This window comes from Thalassophryne amazonica, chromosome 7, assembly GCF_902500255.1.
Source record: "Thalassophryne amazonica chromosome 7, fThaAma1.1, whole genome shotgun sequence".
NCBI classification, from domain to species: domain Eukaryota; kingdom Metazoa; phylum Chordata; class Actinopteri; order Batrachoidiformes; family Batrachoididae; genus Thalassophryne; species Thalassophryne amazonica.
In genome coordinates this window covers 11,935,466-11,956,179 of record NC_047109.1, presented here as the reverse complement: position 1 = coordinate 11,956,179, position 20,714 = coordinate 11,935,466, and the positions used below count along the sequence as shown (strand labels likewise).

Here is a 20,714-nt window from a genome sequence, read left to right as displayed (position 1 = left end):
ACCAGTCAGCATATCACCGCGATTGCTCTGCCTCCGATGCGCTTACCGTCTGTGGCTCGGTAAACGCCACAACGGACCACTCTCACCGCCCCCCTCTCTTCTGTGCGTAGCTGCACCAAATCTGGCAACAGGTCCAGAGACGCTCACTGTTTTGATGCGGAGGCAGCCCGCAGGAGAGAAAAATGAGAAAATGTTAATGCCTGTTTGAGAAAAGTGTGTAGTGAGAGGTTTTACACGAAGCAGGATTTGCACGAACGCCAGATCAAATCAAGCACCGGTGGACGACGTGCGTCGCTGTTTAGATGGGAATATTCCAAATGATACCAGTGACCATGTATACAGGAGTAACTCTGTCTGCTTAAGCATGTAAACGGGTTATTCCTAATGATTCAGAAACCAGAATATTGACCTTAACCCGAATATTAACGGCATGTAAACGTAGTCACTGATGCATCTCAGACTCAATTCGAAGCTAGACTGCCTGATATCTTAGCTTCACATTTGGAAAATGCCCAATCAGTAGACAGTCTTGTGGACAACTTAAACTAAGTGCTCAAAACTACACTTGACATGATTGCACCATCTTTATTAAAACCACTCCCCCAAAACACAGTCATCGTGGTTCAATGACTACTTGCGTGACCTCAAGCATAAGGCTTGAGGTCTAGAACGGAAATTGCGTAGTTCAAAATAAGTATTCCACCTCATGTAGCGTGATGCTATCTTAGACTATAAGCATGCACTGCTGGCTACAAAGCGGACCAATTACTCTGATTTGATCAACAAAAACAAGCATAACTCAAAGTTCTTGTTCAACACGGTGGCAACATTTATACATGGACAACCACCTGTCTTTCTTTTACAGCACAAGTTTTCCTGGATTATTTTAAGAAGAAAATAGAAGACATTCGCTTGAGCATATCGCAGCATGCTATTGAGGTGGGTGCCATTACTGAGGTATTACCTAGATTTACAGAATTTGATAGTATCTCACAAGGCGTGCTAACAATACGAGGTCTATTAGATAATAAACCGACCCTTTTATTTTTTTTTTAACTATATGGATTTGAATGACGTGCGATTACACCAATCATGCTTGAACCCTCGTGCGCATGCGTGAGTTTTTTCACGCGTGTCGGTGACGTCATTTCCCTGTGGGCAGGCCTTGAGTGAGATGTGGTCCTGCCCTCTCGGCTGAATTCCTTTGTTTCACATGCTGCTCGAGACGGCGCGCGTTGCTTTATCAAAAATTTTTCTGGACCTGTGAGGAATATCCAAGTGGACACTATTCAAAAAATTAAGCTGGTTTTTGGTGAAAAGTTTAACGGCTGATGAGATATTATGGGGTGTTTCTGTCGGTGTAAAGACTTCCTACAGAGCGGGACATCGTGCAGCGCTTCCAGGCGCCGTCGTCAGCCTGTTTCGACCTGAAAACATCCTAATTTAAGGCTTAATTCACCCAGGACGTTGTGAGAGAACAGAGAAGATTCAGAAGAGGCCGGCATGAGGACTTTATGCGGACATTCCACTGTTTAAGGACATTTTTTAATGAAAGACGTGCGCGCAAATTCGCCGAGTCGTTTCCGTGACGACTCGGCGAATCTGTGTGCGCCGCGACAGGAAAAACACCTCCGTGTTGAAAACCATTTGTAAAATTCAGCCGGCTTTTGATGGCTTTCAACAAGTGAGTAACTGAGAAATTGTTTAACAGCTTGGGCATGTTCCAACTTGCCCGTTAAGGTTTCCAACGGAGGTGTTTTTCCTGTTGCGACCCCCCGCGGTCGGGTCTGGCCCGACATGCGACTCTGCCCACACGTTCTTTCATTACAAAATGTCCGTTAACAATGGAATGTCCGAATAAACTCCTCATGCCGCCTTCTTCTGAAAGTTCTCTGTTCTCTGACGACTTACTGGGTCAACAGAGCCTGAAATGTGGAAGTTTTCAACTTGAAACGGCGAGACGCTGCCGCCTCGAAGCGCAGATCGCCATCAGGCGCCGTGGGCCGTCCTTACGGTGACACTACCAGACCAAAATCTCTCATCAGCCGTTAAAATTTTTACCGAAAACCAGCTGAATTTATCGAATGGTGTCCAATCAGTTGTGCCTTACAGTTTTGAAAAAAATTTGATCAAACAAAGCAGCAGTCTCTGAGCCATTCCTAAACAATGAAAAAATCGACGAGAGGGTGGGCGACGCCTCACTCAAAGACTGCCCACAGGCGAATGACGTAACCGACAGGCGTGAAAAAACTCTTGCATGCCCACGAGGGTTCAAGCATGTCTGATGTAATCACACGTGATTCAAATCCATATGGTTTTTGAAAAAAATAATAAGGTCGGATACTTTTCTAACAGACCTCGTACTCATAACGTCGACAAAAAAGCACACCTGCTTATTTGGTCCTATACCAACAAAACTGATTAAGGACCTGTGACGTACTCTTGGGGCCAACTGTGCTGGGAATTATTAATCTTTCTTTAACTTCTGGATCTGTTCCTAAATGTTACAGATCTGCAGTGATTAAACTATTACTTAAGAAACCTAATCTTGACCCTAGTGTATAGGCCGATATCAAATCTATCATTTTGCTCTAAAATTCTGAAAAAAGTGGTTTCACAGCAGCTCGTGGACTACGTTACCAAGAATAATGTTTTGAGAAAATATAATTTAACAGAGACAGCTAAAGTGGTGAATGATCTTCTGCTTGCAATGGATTCAGACACCACTATAGTTCTGGTGCTGTTACATCTCAGTGCTGTGTTTGATACAGTGGATCATCATATTCTACTCGACAGACTGGAGAATCATTTTGGGATTACTGGAAGTGCCCTTGCCTGGTTGTCGTCATACCTGACTGTCATTCTCACTGTATTTTGTACAATAACACTACCTCTAACCTTAGTGACATGAAATTTGGGGTTCCACAGAAGTCTGTCTTAGGCCCCCTGCTTTTCTCCCTTTATATAGCACTACTGCAATATTCTATTTTCTGGTTTATCGCAATTCAACATTAGGGTCTCCAATTGGTTCAAAATGATGCTGCCAGACTTTTGACAGGAAGCAGAAGGTTGGACGACATTACACCCATTTTGGCATCCCTTCACTGGCTTCCTGTCCCAGTGAGATCAGATTTTAAAGTTCTGCTACTAGCCTATAAAATTGTTCATGGACTGGCACCTCCCTACCTAGCTGACCTCATTAAACCCTACATACCGCCCTGGGCTTTGCGTTCTCAAGGTGCAGGACTTCTTTGTGTCCCTAGGGTGAATAAAAAGTCTGCGGGTCACAGAACTTTTTCTTATTGTGCCCCTGTTCTGTGGAATGATCTCCCTGCATCAATAAAACAGTCAGGTTCTGTAGAGACTTTCAAGTCCAGACTTAAGGCGAACTTATTTTCACTTTCGTATGGCTAGCATACTGGCATAGTATAGTTTTACGCTTTTTACTCTAATTCATTTTATTAGGAAATGGAGCAGGTCATAGCCTCAACTTTATCTAAATTCTGGGTCTTTTTGTGAAGTTTAGGGCTAGTGGCTGACGATCACCTTAGTATTTCTTCTGTTTTTCTTGTTGCTTAATGCTGACAAATTACACTGTATTTGTTGTCTTTCTGATGCTTGATTCTGCTTTTTTCTTTTCTCTCTGTTTGAGGTGCAGCTCCATCAAAAGATGGGTGTGGTATCCATTCCGGAAACCATCCTGTGCACTGGCAACATTTTCTGTATATTCAATTTGTGAAATATTTTGTAATTTGTGTCTGTAGCGGTTCCCCCGGAGGAGCTGGGGGAGGTGTGTGTGGATCGGGAGGTCTGGGCGGCTTTGCTTGAGCTGCTGCCCCCGCGACCCGACTCCGGATGAAGCGGAAGAAAATGGATGGATGGATGGTGTCTGTAGCATGGACCAAGCAGAGGGTCACCCCTTTAAGTCTGGTCTGCTTGAGGTTTCTTAGTCAGAGGGAGTTTTTCCTTACCATTGTTGCTCTGGGGGTTGGTAAAGTTACTTGTGTGAAGCACCTTGAGGCAACCTTGTTGTGATTTGGCCCTATATAAATTAAAATAAATAGAAAATTGAAATTGAAATGTGTGTTTTTCTGCTCTGTCATCCCAAATCAATCAGTTCAATTCAGCCATTTACAGAATGTGAACAAGTGAAGAATGGTGACCACAAGGTGTCGCACCTGTGATGCACCTTGGCTCAAGGTCTTCATTGATCCACACAGGTCCTAGTAACAGTGAACCAACCAGAGGACTCTCATTCATCCTAAACAGTATCACCACAGATGACACGGTGCATAATCATGCAAGTGAATATTTTTACGTTTTTCTCCAGAAAGAGACTGTAAATCGAGTATGCTCACTTAGGCCATATTTTAGATGCTATGCTTGAGCCCAATAATCCTCTGGTCTAGTTTAGGAGGAGTCCACTTTGGAATTAATTAAATGATTTTTAAAAAAATTTTGAGTCTGGGAAAGCTTTTGTGGTTTTGTTTTTGTCTCGACTGAAATAACTGCAAGACCTCAAATCTGTGCTGGTTGGAGTAGAAAGACCAGACAGATTGTCTTGTTGTGTTACACTCACCATCCATCTTTTGTCTTGACTTCAAGCACAGATGTCCCCTCATGCCCGACACAGATACGGTCACACTAGGCTTCATCAGATGGGCTTCTGTTTCCATGACTACTACAATCTGGGTAGTTTGGAGGGTGACCTTGCTGAAGGACATGGCGAGGCCTGTGAGGTCGCAAGCTTTGCTTGTCAGTGCTGAGACCTGATGATGGCGGTCTGATTGAGGAGGGACGGACCTGGACGCCATCTTGGTCGGGGAGGACTGAGAGCTTGTGGATGTGGAGGACGCGTTACAGGATGCGTCCCATGTGTGATTTGGTAGGATCTTCTTCATGTAGGCCTTAACCTGCTCCAGTTTAGCCAGTGTGGGGTTAATCTTAAGAGGGCGAGACAGTTCACTACTCAGCTCAGCTGTGGAGAGAACAAGGAAAAAGAAGAGGCAAAAAAATGAGCAAAACTAGAAAGTTAAGCTGAAATGATCAATTAATCGATTATCAATGACTATTAAATTAATCAGCAGCTATTTTGAAAATCGATTAATTATTTTGAGTCTTTCTAATCCAGATGGTCTGATTTCAGCTTCTGAAATGTGAATACTTTGTTTTATTTGACTTGTTTCTTTGGGATGTGGACAAAATAGGACATTTAAAAGCATCTTAGGCTCTGGAAAACATTGATCAAAGTTGTGCACCATTTTCATTTTATGGCTTTAATGACTAATCGATGAAACAAGAAAATAATTTTATTTATGTAGCACTTTCCAAAATTTAAAGCCTTGAATAAGATAAACATCCAGAATAATTTACAAATACACTCAACAAAAATATAAATGCAACACTTTTGGTTTTGCTCCCATTTTGTATGAGATGAACTCAAAGATCTAAAACGTCTTCCACATACACAATATCACCATTTCCCTCAAATATTGTTCACAAACCAGTCTAAATCTGTGATAGTGAGCACTTCTCCTTTGCTGAGATAATCCATCCCACCTCACAGGTGTGCCATATCAAGATGCTGATTAGACACCATGATTAGTGCACAGGTGTGCCTAAGACTGCCCACAATAAAAGGCCACTCTGAAAGGTGCAGTTTTATCACACAGCACAATGCCACAGATGTCGCAAGATTTGAGGGAGCGTGCAATTGGCATGCTGACAGCAGGAATGTCAACCAGAGCTGTTGCTCGTGTATTGAATGTTCATTTCTCTACCATAAGCCGTCTCCAAAGGCGTTTCAGAGAATTTGGCAGTACATCCAACCAGCCTCACAACCGCAGATCACGTGTAACCACACCAGCCCAGGACCTCCACATCCAGCATGTTCACCTCCAAGATCGTCTGAGACCAGCCACTCGGACAGCTGCTGAAACAATCGGTTTGCATAACCAAAGAATTTCTCCACAAACTGTCAGAAACCGTCTCAGGGAAGCTCATCTGCATGCTCGTCGTCCTCATTGGGGTCTCGACCTGACTCCAGTTCGTCGTCGTAACCGACTTGAGTGGGCAAATGATCACATTCGCTGGCGTTTGGCACGTTGGAGAGGTGTTCTTTTCACGGATGAATCCCGGTTCACACTGTTCAGGGCAGATGGCAGACAACGTGTGTGGCGTCGTGTGGGTGAGGGGTTTTCTGATGTCAATGTTGTGGATCGAGTGGCCCATGGTGGCGGTGGGGTTATGGTATGGTCAGGCGTCTGTTATGGACGAAGAACACAGGTGCATGTTATTGATGGCATTTTGAATGCACAGAGATACCGTGACGAGTTCCTGAGGCCCATTGTTGTGCCATACATCCAAGAACATCACCTCATGTTGCAGCAGGATAATGCACGGCCCCATGTTGCAAGGATCTGTACACAATTCTTGGAAGCTGAAAATGTCCCAGTTCTTGCATGGCCGGCATATTCACCGGACATGTCACCCATTGACCATGTTTGGGATGCTCTGGACCGGCATATACGACAGTGTGTACCAGTTCCTGCCAATATCCAGCAACTTCGCACAGCCATTGAAGAGGTGTGGACCAACATTCCACAGGCCACAATTGACAACCTGATCAACTCTATGCGAAGGAGATGTGTTGCACTGCATGAGGCAAATGGTGGTCACACCAGATACTGACTGGTATCCCCCCCCAATAAAATAAAACTGCACCTTTCAGAGTGGCCTTTTATTGTGGGCAGTCTAAGGCACACCTGTGCACTAATCATGGTGTCTAATCAGCATCTTGATATGGCACACCTGTGAGGTGGGATGGATTATCTCAGCAAAGGAGAAGTGCTCACTATCACAGATTTAGACTGGTTTGTGAACAATATTTGAGGGAAATGGTGATATTGTGTATGTGGAAAAAGTTTTAGATCTTTGAGTTCATCTCATACAAAATGGGAGCAAAACCAAAAGTGTTGCGTTTATAAACAGATAAAAATATCAAATTAAAAATTAATAAAAACAGATAAAAATCTCTAATTAAACAGCTAATAAAAACCAAATCCTCAAACAACCTTGTGTAACGACAGACCCTCAATGAATGTAAGCAGTAGAAAATAAATGCGTCTGTTCCACAAAAGGGGCGCAGGACATACAAACACTCGGCCACCAGTTGTTTTATTATTAACCGTAGGAACACAGACCTGCCTCCTAAGATTGCACTGCATGTGCAGGTACATGTGGCTGCACCGATAGCCAGTGCAAAGAAATAAACACTGTCGTGAAATTAGTGTGTTTTAGTTGCAGCTCCATTACAAACTAGAAAATGATTGACGCATTACTTGTTTGACACTCCTATAAGGGTCCTGGGCCAACTGGTGCCGGTTCTTCTCCCAGGCATACCACGGCATAAATTAGGGCTGCAACTAAGGATTATTTTCATGTTTGATTAATCTGTTGAATAATCTTTTAGTTGTCTGAACCATAAAATGTAAGAGACTGCTGAAAAATGTCAATCAGTGTTTCCCAAAACCTAAGATGACATCGCCAAATGTCTTGTTTTGTCTACAACCCAAAGATATTCAAACTATTATCAGAAAAGAGAAAGAAACCATAGAAATATACACAATTAAGGAGTTGAAATAAACAAAGCAATTTTTTAAATTAAAAAAGACACAAAATGATTAATCAACTATAAAAATAGTTGTTGATTAATTTAGTAGCTGATTAATCATTGATTAATTGACTAATGCTTGCAGCTACAATACGCCCTGGATGATGTGTGCTTACTATTCATGGTTACAGGTTAGATACCCGTCACACATAGCAAGAATGGGGCTGAATGGCGTCCGAATGACAAATCGACTCACATCTGAAAAGTGTTGAGGTGCGGACTGCAAATGTTGGATGGCAGTCTCTGAGCAGTTGACACAGTCGGGCCGATTCGCACAGCTGCCACAACGCAGTCCAGGTGGGACACCCATCGAATGGTAGTCAATGTGCAGGCTGAGCGCAATTCCACTGCAATCTACATATTTGTACGGCATCATAACAGCATTCGGAACAATCTGATTGTGGTTGGGGGAACCGTGAAATGGATCTGGCATGTCAAATCCTGCCAGCATGTCTCACTTGTGTCACGTACGTGCAGGAAATGTTGATATGCAACATATATGTGGCACACATCCATCATGTGATGTGGACTTGCACACTGTGCAATCAAACCGAAAGCACCGTCTGTCACTGCATGTCAATGAGTCATTGTGCGTGTCAGAGGTTCGGCGCAGTGCCCGCAACGCAGCTGAATAGACTGTCGCCCCCGTAATACACATATTATAACATGTTCACCATCTGACTCTGTCAGAGGAATGATGGTGGAACTGTTTCGCCAGCCCATGACACCATAAATAAACATGTAAACTCACCTCTGGTATGGCCCCAGGTGAGTGTCACAGCGCAGGGCGGACACCGGACAGGTGCTACAGCCTGTGGTTAAGTCCCTCTCAACCCACCTGTGCCATGTGTTGACAACACTGACTCACAAATGCCTCGTCCAACATGGCATAAATACTGTATATCCCGTGTCAGGTGACGTCTCGCAGCACGCCACGTGCTGTTGATCCAACCGGACAGCGCAGCGCACAGCCCCTCTGTGCACTCCATGTGCTCAACACATTGCCTGAGTGCCTCAGTCGGAGTGCATTATTTATGATCTTGGTGCAGCCTGACAGCAGTCCATGTTTACGTACTTTTGTCCAGCAACGTTTGGGCTCCAGTTGTGCGGGTGTGCACAACTCAGTCAGGACTGGATCCGCCCACATTCTACGTGATCGTCCAGCAGTCATACGTGGCTGTCCGACTGTCTATCCCTCCCGACTGCGCCTCAAAGTTTTTTTTTTTTTTTACCATTCTAGCTGATTCTGCTTGATTCCTGCACATTCTTGCTATGTGTGAGGGGTCTTACTTTCCCAGTCAAGACTAGTACCCATTTACAGCTGGGTGGACTGAGCTGATTCAGATAAAGTCCCAAAGCACGCACCTGGAATCAAACCTTGGTATAGATTGGGTCACCTACTCTGCACTAAGTATATGATGCTGCAGTATAAAAAAAATCATTAATTGTATCAATACTGTCATCATTTCCAGCTAGCATGCTCATTCCATATAAAGTGCCTAACATATATGTGCGTGTGCGTGTGTGTGTGTGTGTGTGTGTGTGGGTGGGTGGGTCTTCACAGCCCATATAATGGTAAAGAAGTGGCATATGGGTGACACCGTGCATGACCTGGGTGTATGTTGGACACAACAAGCTCACGCAAGGTGGACGTGTGTGATGGTTAACTACAGCGCTCCTAAGTTTTGTCAGCTTAAATCAGATCTCATGCTAGCAGCTGTTCCACAAAGAGCTCTGCAGGCGATGGTGACATTGTTAAGAACCTAACTGTCCATGTGGTCAGAGCTGAGAAGGAGCTGCAGACCTATTAGCAGATGCTTTTAAATCTATATTTAAACCAGGACAAGACATTACATATGTAAACTGCACATTTCCAGTGACCTTCAGCTTTGACCTTCTGAGCTCAAGATCATTACAATTGTTGATGACTGCTGAACATACATGAGCTAATAATAGGTTATGTAAAGCAAAAGCTGCCTCGCTCACATTTATGGGTAAATAAATGTTTTCAGTGATCTTGACCTTTGATCTTTCAAAATCAGAAATGTTGGAATTGGGCCGCTAAACGTGCATAACAAGTCTGGTAACAATCAGTTATGTCCAGACGTTACTGAGCTCCACATGCAAATGCATCACGTTACCTTGACCTTTGATCTGCTAATCCACAAATCAGTAGGGTTCTTGCAGTTGGGCGACCACCACACATTTCAAGTTTGCAAACAATTAGGTCTGTGCAACAGAGGTTATCTTTCTCATATGCAAGTTATGGTTCAATAAATGCTTCCAGCTATTTTGGCCTTTGACTTTCTGATTCCAAAATCAACAGAGTTGTTGTAGTCGGGCCACCATACAAGCATAACAAATTTTGGAACAATCAGGTGTGTCCAGACCAGACGTTACTGTGCTCACATGCAAATGTTTCCAGTGAACTTTGACCAGAGTTCTTAGGGTCAGGCTACAGAACATACATGCATATACCAGTGGTGGGCACAGCTAACCAAAAAATTAGCTTTGATAACAGATAATCAGCTAACTGAAAAGTTATCTTTTATAAAGCTTAACCGATAAACCCCCCAAAACTTTATCGGAAGCTACAGATAACCGATAACTTCCAGTATTGTCTCCAGTACACTTGCAACTACTAACAAGCTGATTTACAGTTTTAACACCATGATCGCTTCTGGTAGCATCAAAGGCGACTACAGACCCAAACAATGAGTCAGCACTTCTGTCTTTGTGCGCCCTGCCCACTTCTGGAAGCTCCTGTTTACTACATGGCTTCCAGCAGCAAAGCAGTTGAGAGGACCAGCGAAGCTCAACTTTCTAGTCAATAACAGCGTTGCCGTGAGGCGGAGATCTTGGAAAATAAAGCAGTGCTGACTTATGGTTTGGTGTATAAATAAAATTAATACTGATAGAATAACTTCATTAATGTCAATTCTGTCATTTGTACAAAGTTAAAATATAACATATATCTTTTAACGTTGAATAATGCACTAATTCTGAAGTTTTGTAACGAACACAGACAGATGGCAAAGGGATTATGGGTAAAATGTGCCTCCGCTAACACTGATTGGCTGACTCATTCATTCTATGTAAACCAACACGTTAATGTGAGGTGTGTCGTGTGTTGGTGTTTACAGATAAATGTGCTTTTGTAAAATATGCCATTTTTTTATTTGGGAAAAAAAAAAAAAGGCATTTAAAAATAAAAAAAAAGCCAAGTTGTAATTAGATAGCCGTCTGATATAACCGGTGTCAAAATAAATAGAACACTGCCATGATCTACTGGTACCCAGACACTCAGTACTTAAGCTGGGCTTACACTGTGCGAGTTTTGGCCCTTTTTCAGCAAATTTTTCACACGTGTGAGAATTTTTTGTATCGCAGCGAGTTATAGCTTAATCGTGCGTCCTGCATCGTGTAATATACGTGGAGTAACAAGCTGTGTTTAACATCTCACTACCACCTCCTGATCGGCAATCGTATCGTCGAATGAAAATCAAACCCATTTGATATTCTGGTTGGCTGTCGTGAGGGTATCCCGCTGCTGAAGCGCTCCAAGCGTCCAACCTCTCACACTGTGCATGTGCAAACACCAATGCGGAATTGGGGAGAGCATAAACAGTGATCATCTCTTTGGGAGAGCAGCTTCTGTTTCTTTTTCCCCCCTTTCTTCAACCCAAGTAAAGTCTTGTATTTTTTTTAAACTTTGATGTCTCCCATCGAGTTTTTGTAAAAATAAGAAATGTAACCAAAGTTTGAAAAAAAAGCTTCTGTTTACGTTTTGCTTCTGGAAACACACGTCCGACATGTGGTTTATGAACGTATAATGTGAGCAGTCAGATTGCATCAGAGCATTGGGCCATATAGTGTGAGAACATAAATCGTGCACTCTGAACTTTTACACCGTGCAGTTTTGTCGTACAGTTTGAGCTGGAGCCACGTACAATGATTGAAAATATCGTACAATGTCTGCCGAGCTTTAGGGTGAATACTGCCATGAACACTACTGGCCAGTAGATGGCAGTGGAGTCCGTGAAAACTTGCCAAAACAAAATTCCAGATAATCCGTGCCTGCTACGTTTAAGATGCATGGAATTTAATAAAAGCAAACTGAATTTCAGACATCTTATATATATTACTCTGGAACAAAGATGACAGTGTTTGACATAAGCAGGACTCTAAAGAGCAAACAGGAATCGATTACAAAGATTCCAATTAAAAATAATGGCGAAGCAACCTGCACTGCTTCTGGTATTTTTACATAAAACAAACACAATAACAACTTCTAAAAACTCAGAGAATATATTAATTTAGGCACAATATACAAAGAGTTTAGCCTGTGGAGCCTGATAACAGCATCTCAAATGCATTTCTTCTGTCGTGAATGTACTGACATTACCCATAACGCACTGCTGAGAACAGCATGTCCACACTAAATCCTTCAAAATTAGTGCATTACTTTAAAACTAAAACATATATCTGACATTTTCACTTTATAAAATTTCAGACGTGACATTAATTTAAATAACTTGTCCAAAATTAGTTTGGTTAAAATTTTAACCATAAGTTAAAACTGTATGCCTCTGGATGACTTGGGTGATATTGCCAGTGTTTCAGTATGGGGTCAAAAGAAATTTTTGTTTAGTTTTTTTTTTCTTTTCTGTGACGAGTTCTCCTTTGCCTGCAGAGGATGCAGCGGTTTCTTTTCGAACCAGCTCTTCTCTGTTTACGGATGACAGAACTGCGCATCTTCGAATACATTTAACAGGTAGGTACTCAACTGATTTTAGGTTTCAGAAATGATTGTAACTATTCAGCTTTGTTTACCACGTCTGTAAAATACATTAAGCGGTCTAAAAATTATCGGACCAAAACTTATCGGAAGATAATTAGTCCGATAATGGTTTTCAAAGTTATCTGAAAAGTAGAGTAGTAGGAAGGAATTTTGGTATTGATTTGACACCAAGTAAATACAGGCCCAGTAACGCCGATATCGATACCGATACTTTTTCATATTTAAGCTTCATAGATCCAAAGGATCCAAAAGACCTAGGACAGAATTTCGCCAAACACTGTACGTGACAACATAATACTTTATTATTACAATCAACATTTTTGGTTAAAAAAATATCACTCAACACAACTTAAAACAAAATCTCTTGAGGTAGAGGGCTGACAAACCACAATACAAGGGTGCACTGCTCCATGTTGTGTGACACAGCGCAGTGCTGCTCTTACAGAGAGTAGACTTTGATGAATCTGCGTGCGCAGCAGTCAGTGCGTGCGGGACAGAAAAAAGCTGGAGTATCGATCTTTTTAGACAAGGATCGTTCAATATCAATACCAGCGTTGGTATCGATATTATCGATATTAGGATCGATCCGCCCACCTCTACTGAAAAGCTAATCTGATATTGAAAACATTATCTTCGCTAATTAGTAGTTAGCAGATTAGCCAAACTGTGCCCACCACTGGCACATACTAAGCTTCATAACAAATGGATATGTTCAGTGAGGCAAATAAGCATTTGATCCACTGTTGATTTTCCCACCAACAAAGAATGTAGAGGTCTGTAATATTTATCGTAGGTACACTTCAACGGAGAGACAGAATCTAAAAAAAAAAAAAAAATCAGAAAATCACATTTTATGATTTTTAAATCATTAATTTGCATTTTATTGCATGAAATAAGCATTTGATCACCTACCAACCAGCAAGAATTCTGTCTCTCACAGGCCTGTTAGTTTTTCTTTAACAATTCCTCCTATTCTGCACACTTTACCTGTATTAATTGCACCTGTTTGAACTTGTTACCTGCATAAAAGACACCTGTCCACACACAGTCAATCACAGTCCAACCTATCCACCATGGCCGAAGCGCTGTCTAAGGACACCAGGGAAAAAAACTGTAGACCTGCACAAGGGTGGGATGGACTACAGGACAACAGGCAAGCAGCTTGGTGAGAAGACAACAACCGTTGGCACAATTATTAGAAAATGGAAGAAACACAAGATAAATGTCAATCTTCCTTGGTCTGGGGCTCCATACAAGATCTCACCTCGTGGGATAAGGATGATTCTGAGAAAGTCCAGAACTACATGGGAAGACCTGGTCAATGACCTGAAGAGAGCTGGGACCACAGTCACAAAGATTACATTGGTAACACATGATGCCATCATGGTTTAAAATCCTGCAGGGCAGCAAGGTCCCCCTGCTCAAGCCAGCACATGTCCAGGCATGTTTGAAGTTCAACAGTGACCATCTGGATGATCCAGAGGAGGCATGGTAGAAGGTCAGATGAGACCAAAATAGACCTTTTTTGTATCAAATCCACTCACCGTGTTTAGAGGATGAGAACAACCCCAAGAACACGGTCCCAACCGTGAAACATGGGGGTGGAAACATCATTTTTGGGGGTGCTCATCTGAAAAGGGGACAGGACGACTGCACCGTATTGAAGGGAGGATGGATGGGGTCATGTTTAAAAGGTTTTGGCAAACAACCTCCTTCCCTCAGTAAGAGCACTGAAGATGGGTTGTGGCTGGTTCTTTCAGAACGACAATGACCCCAAACACACGGCCAGGGCAATTAAGGAGGGGCTCCGTAAGAAGAATTTCAAGGTCCTGGAGTGGCCTGGCCAGTCTCCAGACCTGAACTCAATAGAAAATCTTTGGAGGGAGCTGAAACGCCAAAGCTGAAAGATCTGGAGAAGAACTGTGTGGAGGAGTGGACCAAAATCCCTGCAGCCGTGTGCAAACTTGGTCAAGAACTACAGCAAACATCTGACCTCTCTTTCTGTACAAAATATTAAGGTTTTTTTTATTGTATCAAATACTTATTTTATGCAATAAAATGCAAATTAAGTCCCTTCAGCTGCTCCCTTGTTTGCACTCGGGGTCACCACAGCAAATCCAAGGTGGATCTGCATGTTGAATTAAGAAGGAGAGAGCATATCTCACCCATATTGGCCTCTCTTCATTGGCTTCCTGTTAATTCTAGAATAGAATTTAAAATTCTTCTTCTTACTTATAAGGTTTTGAATAATCAGGTCCCATCTTATCTTAGGGACCTCATAGTACCATATCACCCCAATAGAGCGCTTCGCTCTCAGACTGCAGGCTTACTTGTAGTTCCTAGGTTTTGTAAGAGTAGAATGGGAGGCAGAGCCTTCAGCTTTCAGGCTCCTCTCCTGTGGAACCAGCTCCCAATTCAGATCAGGGAGACAGACACCCTCTCTACTTTTAAGATTAGGCTTAAAACTTTCCTTTTTGCTAAAGCTTATAGTTAGGGCTGGATCAGGTGACCCTGAACCATCCCTTAGTTATGCTGCTATAAACGTAGACTGCTGGGGGGTTCCCATGATGCACTGTTTCTTTCTCTTTTTGCTCTGTATGCACCACTCTGCATTTAATCATTAGTGATCGATCTCTGCTCCCCTCCACAGCATGTCTTTTTCCTGGTTCTCTCCCTCAGCCCCAACCAGTCCCAGCAGAAGACTGCCCCTCCCTGAGCCTGGTTCTGCTGGAGGTTTCTTCCTGTTAAAAGGGAGTTTTTCCTTCCCACTGTAGCCAAGTGCTTGCTCACAGGGGGTCGTTTTGACCGTTGGGGTTTTACATAATTATTGTATGGCCTTGCCTTACAATATAAAGCGCTTTGGGGCAACTGTTTGTTGTGATTTGGCGCTATATAAATAAAATTGATTGATTGATTGATTGATTGATTGATTGAATTGGCACAGGTTTTACGCCGGATGCCCTTCCTGACACAACTCCACATTACATGGAGAAATATGACAGGGGTGGGATTTGAACCCGGAACCTTCTGCACTGAAACCAATAAAATGCAAATGAATTATTTAAAAATTATACAATGTGATTTTCTGATATTTTTTTCTTTTAGATTCTGTCTCTCACAGTTGAAGTGTGCCTATGATAAAAATACAGACCTCTCCATTCTTTGTAGATGGGAAAACTTGCAAAATCAACAGTGGATCAAATACTTATTTGCCTCACTGTATAACAGAAATGTTCTTGCTTTGAAGCAAATACTTTGCTTGTTTTTAAAATATTTCTCCAGTGACCTCGAGCTTTGACTTTCAGACCCACAATCCTCCCTGGGTCCTGATTAGCAAGTAACCAGGGAGAAGGTGGTACATCTCATCTACCCAAATATATCCAAAACCTACGAACTGTCCAACAAATGTGTGACAACAAGACTCCCTGTAGGCTTATTGGGCTAACAACTAAAAAGCATTAAGCGTGATGGCCAAGCAGTTAATACACTTGCTTCCAAATCAAAATGTTCTTGGTTTAAGTCTTCTTGTTCTTCATGCAATGTGGAGTTGCGTCAGGAAGGGCACCTGGCATAAAACCTGTGCCAAATCAACATGCAAATCCATATCAGATCTGCTGTGGCTCCCCCAAGTGGAAAAAAAATGGAAAAGAGGAAAAAGCATGTTAGTTCATAAGCATGAGCTAACAATTAATTAAACACACAGTTATTCAACATTACAGGACTATTTCACAGGGCGCCATTCTACTACAATCGCCCACAGTCCAAAAAAGTGCCAAAACATGATGAAACGGCTTAATCCGGCTTGTCTCTTAAGTGGCTGTCTTATAAAGTACAGACCTGGCAATTTGCCCAAAAATGAAAAGGAAAAAAAAAAAATTCTGCACCCTCGGCCAGACATGATCAAGCTGTTCAACTGCGAACAAAAAGCCCAAGAAATGCTGCTTCAGCTTCAAATTTTACTGGAGTCACTATGAATACCCCATTTAAAGATGTTTGAACATGACTGAATCAGTTAAGATTATGAATACCCCAAAGTTGCCACATACGGTCAACAATTTGGAGAATTGAGATTAAAGTTTTGAACAGTTCAAAAATTGGATCCTAATTTCAAATCGGGTGCCAATGATGGCCGTAACTGCTATGTATACCACGTTTGTTAAAGATTGTCACAGATGGATCAAGAAGTTACTATGATGCTTCAAAACATACCCTGATTTGCTAATAAACGAGAAGGAACAGCACTCTGTGCAATAGCCCTATTAGTTAATGTTTATTACTGAATTAACTAATGTCCATAAATGTACTCTTCTGCTAAAGTGTCCATGTTTTTGGCACTGTTTTTCTTTTCGCAAGTTTACACAAAAACTACACAACTGATTTTCTTCAAACTTGGTGAAAGGGTGGAGTATGTGCCAAGGAAGAAACTATTAACCCCTTAACGCCTGAATTTATATAGCTGTATATAAAAAAATGTTTTGTGTGTGTTTTTGCCTTTAAGTAGATAGTAATGTTGTGTGGGCCGCTGAAGAGGAGGTACTGCTGGCCCACCACCACCAGAGGGAGCCCTGCCTGGAGTGCGGGCTCCAAGCACCAGAGGGCGCCGCCGCCCCACAGGAGCAGCCTCGGTAACAGCTGTCACCCATCACCTGAGACAGCTGACGGCAATCATCAGTGGGGTATATCAGCAGGACGGCATCTCCACCTCATCGCCGAGATATCGTTTCTACCGGAGAGGTAACATATCGAAGCAAACAGAGTACATATTGTTTGACTGAGCTAGTTTATTGGATTACTGTTCCAACGAGAGGTGGAGGTACCTTTCCTGCCGTTCGGAGTTCTGGGTGCAAACGCGCCCCCATCTAACTGTTCTTTGTTCCTCGCCAGCAGTACCAGGTCCGACACGCGGAGGCAGTGGCCACCTGGGAGTTCGGGACTTGGCGGCTCCAGTATTCCCGGGGTCCTGTGGCGGAGGAAGCCGTGTGGTTCCGGTCTTACCTTGGAGAGGCGTCTCCTATCTTCGAGCCTGCCCACACGACACTTTTGTGAATTGACTGTTGTCCATTTCTGTAATTGGTTGTATTCGTTGTGCACATTCACAACAGTAAAGCGTTGTTATTTTGGCTTACTCCATTGTCCGTTCATTTGCGCCCCCTGTTGTGGGTCCGTGTTCCTACACTTTCCCAACAGGACATCTCGGCCATCGTCATGGATCCCGAGGGGCGTCAACCGGCTGTTGAACGGCCAATGGAAGAACAAGGCGCACAGGCGTCCGCAGGAGGGGTAATCGGTGAGTTGCAGCGGATCCTCACCGCTTTCACGACTCGGTTGGACTTGATGGCCGAGCAGAACGCCCTCCTGAACCGCAGGGTGGAGGCTCTCGCCGCGCAGGTGGAAGCGCGCCCTCCGGGCGCCGCTGCGGCTCTCCCTCCAGTAGACCCTGTGCGTGACAGCGACGTTCCACTGGTTGTCCAACGACCCCTCCCACCTTCCCCTGAAGCATACATAAGCCCCCCAGAGCCGTACGGAGGCTGTGAGGAGACGTGCGCGGATTTCCTTATGCAGTGTTCGCTCGTCTTCGCACAGCGTCCCGTCATGTACGCGACCGACGCTAGCAAAGTAGCTTATGTGATAAATCTGCTTCGTGGTGAGGCACGCGCTTGGGCTACAGCGCTCTGGGAGCAAAGTTCACGGCTCCTTCTGACATATGATGGGTTTGTGAGGGAGCTCAGAACGGTGTTCGATCACCCTAATAGAGGAGAGACCGCTTCAGCCGTGCTGCTGTCAATGAGACAGGGGCGCCGGAGCGCAGCTGCCTATGCAGTCGACTTCCGCATCGCGGCTGCGAGGTCCGGCTGGAATAGCACTGCCCTCCGCGCCGCCTTCGTAAATGGACTGTCGTTGGTCCTCAAGGAGCACCTGGTGGCTAAGGACGAACTGCGGGATTTAGATGGGCTTATCGATCTTGTCATACGATTAGACAATCGGTTAAATGAGCGCCGTCGGGAACGAGACGAAGGGCGTGGCCAGGCACGCGTCGTCCCTCTCCCTTCCGGTTCCGACCGCGTTCCGCCCTCCCCACGCTCCACGGCCCCTGCGCTCCGTGCGATCACAGCTCCCCCTGCTGACGAAGCTATGGACACGAGTAGGGCAACCTTTAGGGCACCGGTCACACAAAGGAGGCTGGCCCGCGGAGCGTGTTTTGTTTGTGGCTCGATTGAGCATCAGGTAAGAGACTGCCCCGAGCGGTTAAACACCAACGCCCGCCCCTAGACACTGGGCTAGGGGGGGGCCGAGACGTTCACGTGGGACACACCCACATCGCCACACGACTCCCAGTTACAATCCTTTATGAGGATTTAACCCTGAAGGCCCCAGCACTGGTGGACACGGGCTCAGAAGGGAATTTGCTTGACAGCAAATGGGCCAGGGAGATAGGGTTCCCTCTGGTGGCGCTTACCTCGCCTGTGCAGATACGGGCGCTAGATGGCTCCCTACTCCCTCCAATCACTCACAAGACACCACCAGTAACTCTGGTGGTGTCGGGGAATCACCGGGAGGAGATCGAGTTTTTTGTGACTCCGGCCACCTCCCGTGTGATTTTAGGTTTTACCTGGATGTTGAAACACAATCCCCGGATCGATTGGCCGTCCGGGGTAGTGGTTCAGTGGAGCGAGACCTGCCATCGGGTATGTTTAGGTTCCTCGGTTCCTCCCGGTTCCCAGGCCAGGGAGGAGGTCAGAGCCCCGCCCAATCTAGGGACGGTGCCGGTGCAGTACCATGACCTTGCGGAGGTGTTCAGCAAGGATCTGGCACTCAACCTTCCCCCGCACCGCCCGTATGATTGTGCCATTGATTTGGTTCCAGGCGTTGAGTTCCCGTCCAGCAGGCTGTACAACCTCTCACGACCTGAACGCGAATCAATGGAGACCTACATCCGGGACTCTTTGGCTGCCGGGTTGATCCGGAATTCCACCTCCCCGATGGGTGCGGGTTTCTTTTTTGTGGGGAAAAAGGATGGCGGATTACGTCCATGCATCGATTACAGGGGGCTGAACAAAATCACGGTTCGTAACCGATACCCCTTACCCTTGTTGGATTCGGTGTTCACGCCCCTGCATGGAGCCAAGATATTCACCAAGCTAGAGCTTAGAAATGCGTATCACCTGGTTCGGATCCGGAAGGGAGACGAGTGGAAGACGGCATTTAACACCCCGTTAGGTCATTTTGAGTACCTGGTCATGCCGTTCGGTCTTACAAATGCTCCCGCGACGTTCCAAGCATTGGTTAATGATGTCTTGCGGGACTTCCTGCACCGATTCGTCTTCGTATATTTAGACGACATACTCATCTTTTCTCCGGATCCTGAGACCCATGTCCGACATGTACGTCAGGTCCTGCAGCGGTTATTGGAGAACCGGCTGTTTGTTAAGGGCGAGAAGTGTGAGTTTCACCGCACCTCTTTGTCCTTCCTGGGGTTCATCATCTCCCCCAACTCCGTCGCTCCTGATCCGGCCAAGGTTGCAGTGGTGAGAGACTGGCCCCAACCCACAAGTCGTAGGAAGCTGCAACAGTTCCTCGGCTTTGCGAATTTCTACAGGAGGTTCATTAAGGGCTACAGTCAGGTTGTTAGCCCCCTGACAGCCCTGACCTCACCAAAAGTCCCCTTCACCTGGTCGGATCGTTGCGAGGCCGCGTTCAAGGAGTTGAAACGGCGCTTCTCGTCTGCACCCGTTCTGGTGCAGCCCAATCCTAGTCGCCAGTTAGTGGTTGAAGTGGACGCCTCGGACTCAGGGATAGGAGCTGTGCTGTCCCAGAGTGGGAAGACCGATAAGGTCCTTCATCCGTGTGCCTATTTTTCCCGCAGGTTGACCCCGGCTGAACGGAACTATGACGTCGGCAACCGAGAACTCCTTGCGGTGAAAGAGGCTCTTGAAGAGTGGAGACACCTGTTGGAGGGAACGTCCGTGCCATTTACGGTTTTCACTGACCACCGGAACCTGGAATATATCAGGACCGCCAAGCGGCTGAATCCCAGGCAAGCCCGCTGGTCACTGTTCTTCGGCCGTTTTGACTTCCGCATCACCTACCGGCCCGGGACCAAAAACCAGAAATCGGATGCCTTGTCCCGGGTACACGAAGACGAGGTCAAAGCGGAGTTGTCGGATCCACCGGAACCCATCATCCCGGAGTCCACTATCGTGGCCACCCTCACCTGGGACGTAGAGAGAACCGTCCGGGAGG

General features: G+C 44.9%; 1 protein-coding gene across 1 annotated transcript in view; it reads right to left on the bottom strand.

Annotated features, from left to right (window-relative positions):
- LOC117513625 (vacuolar protein sorting-associated protein 13B-like) overlaps positions 1-20,714 on the bottom strand; it is a 1,146,044-nt gene that overhangs the window by 311,853 nt on the left and 813,477 nt on the right. Inside the window, 1 exon segment of the mRNA XM_034173849.1 lies at positions 4,580-4,978. Coding sequence (XP_034029740.1) covers positions 4,580-4,978 — 399 coding nt within the window.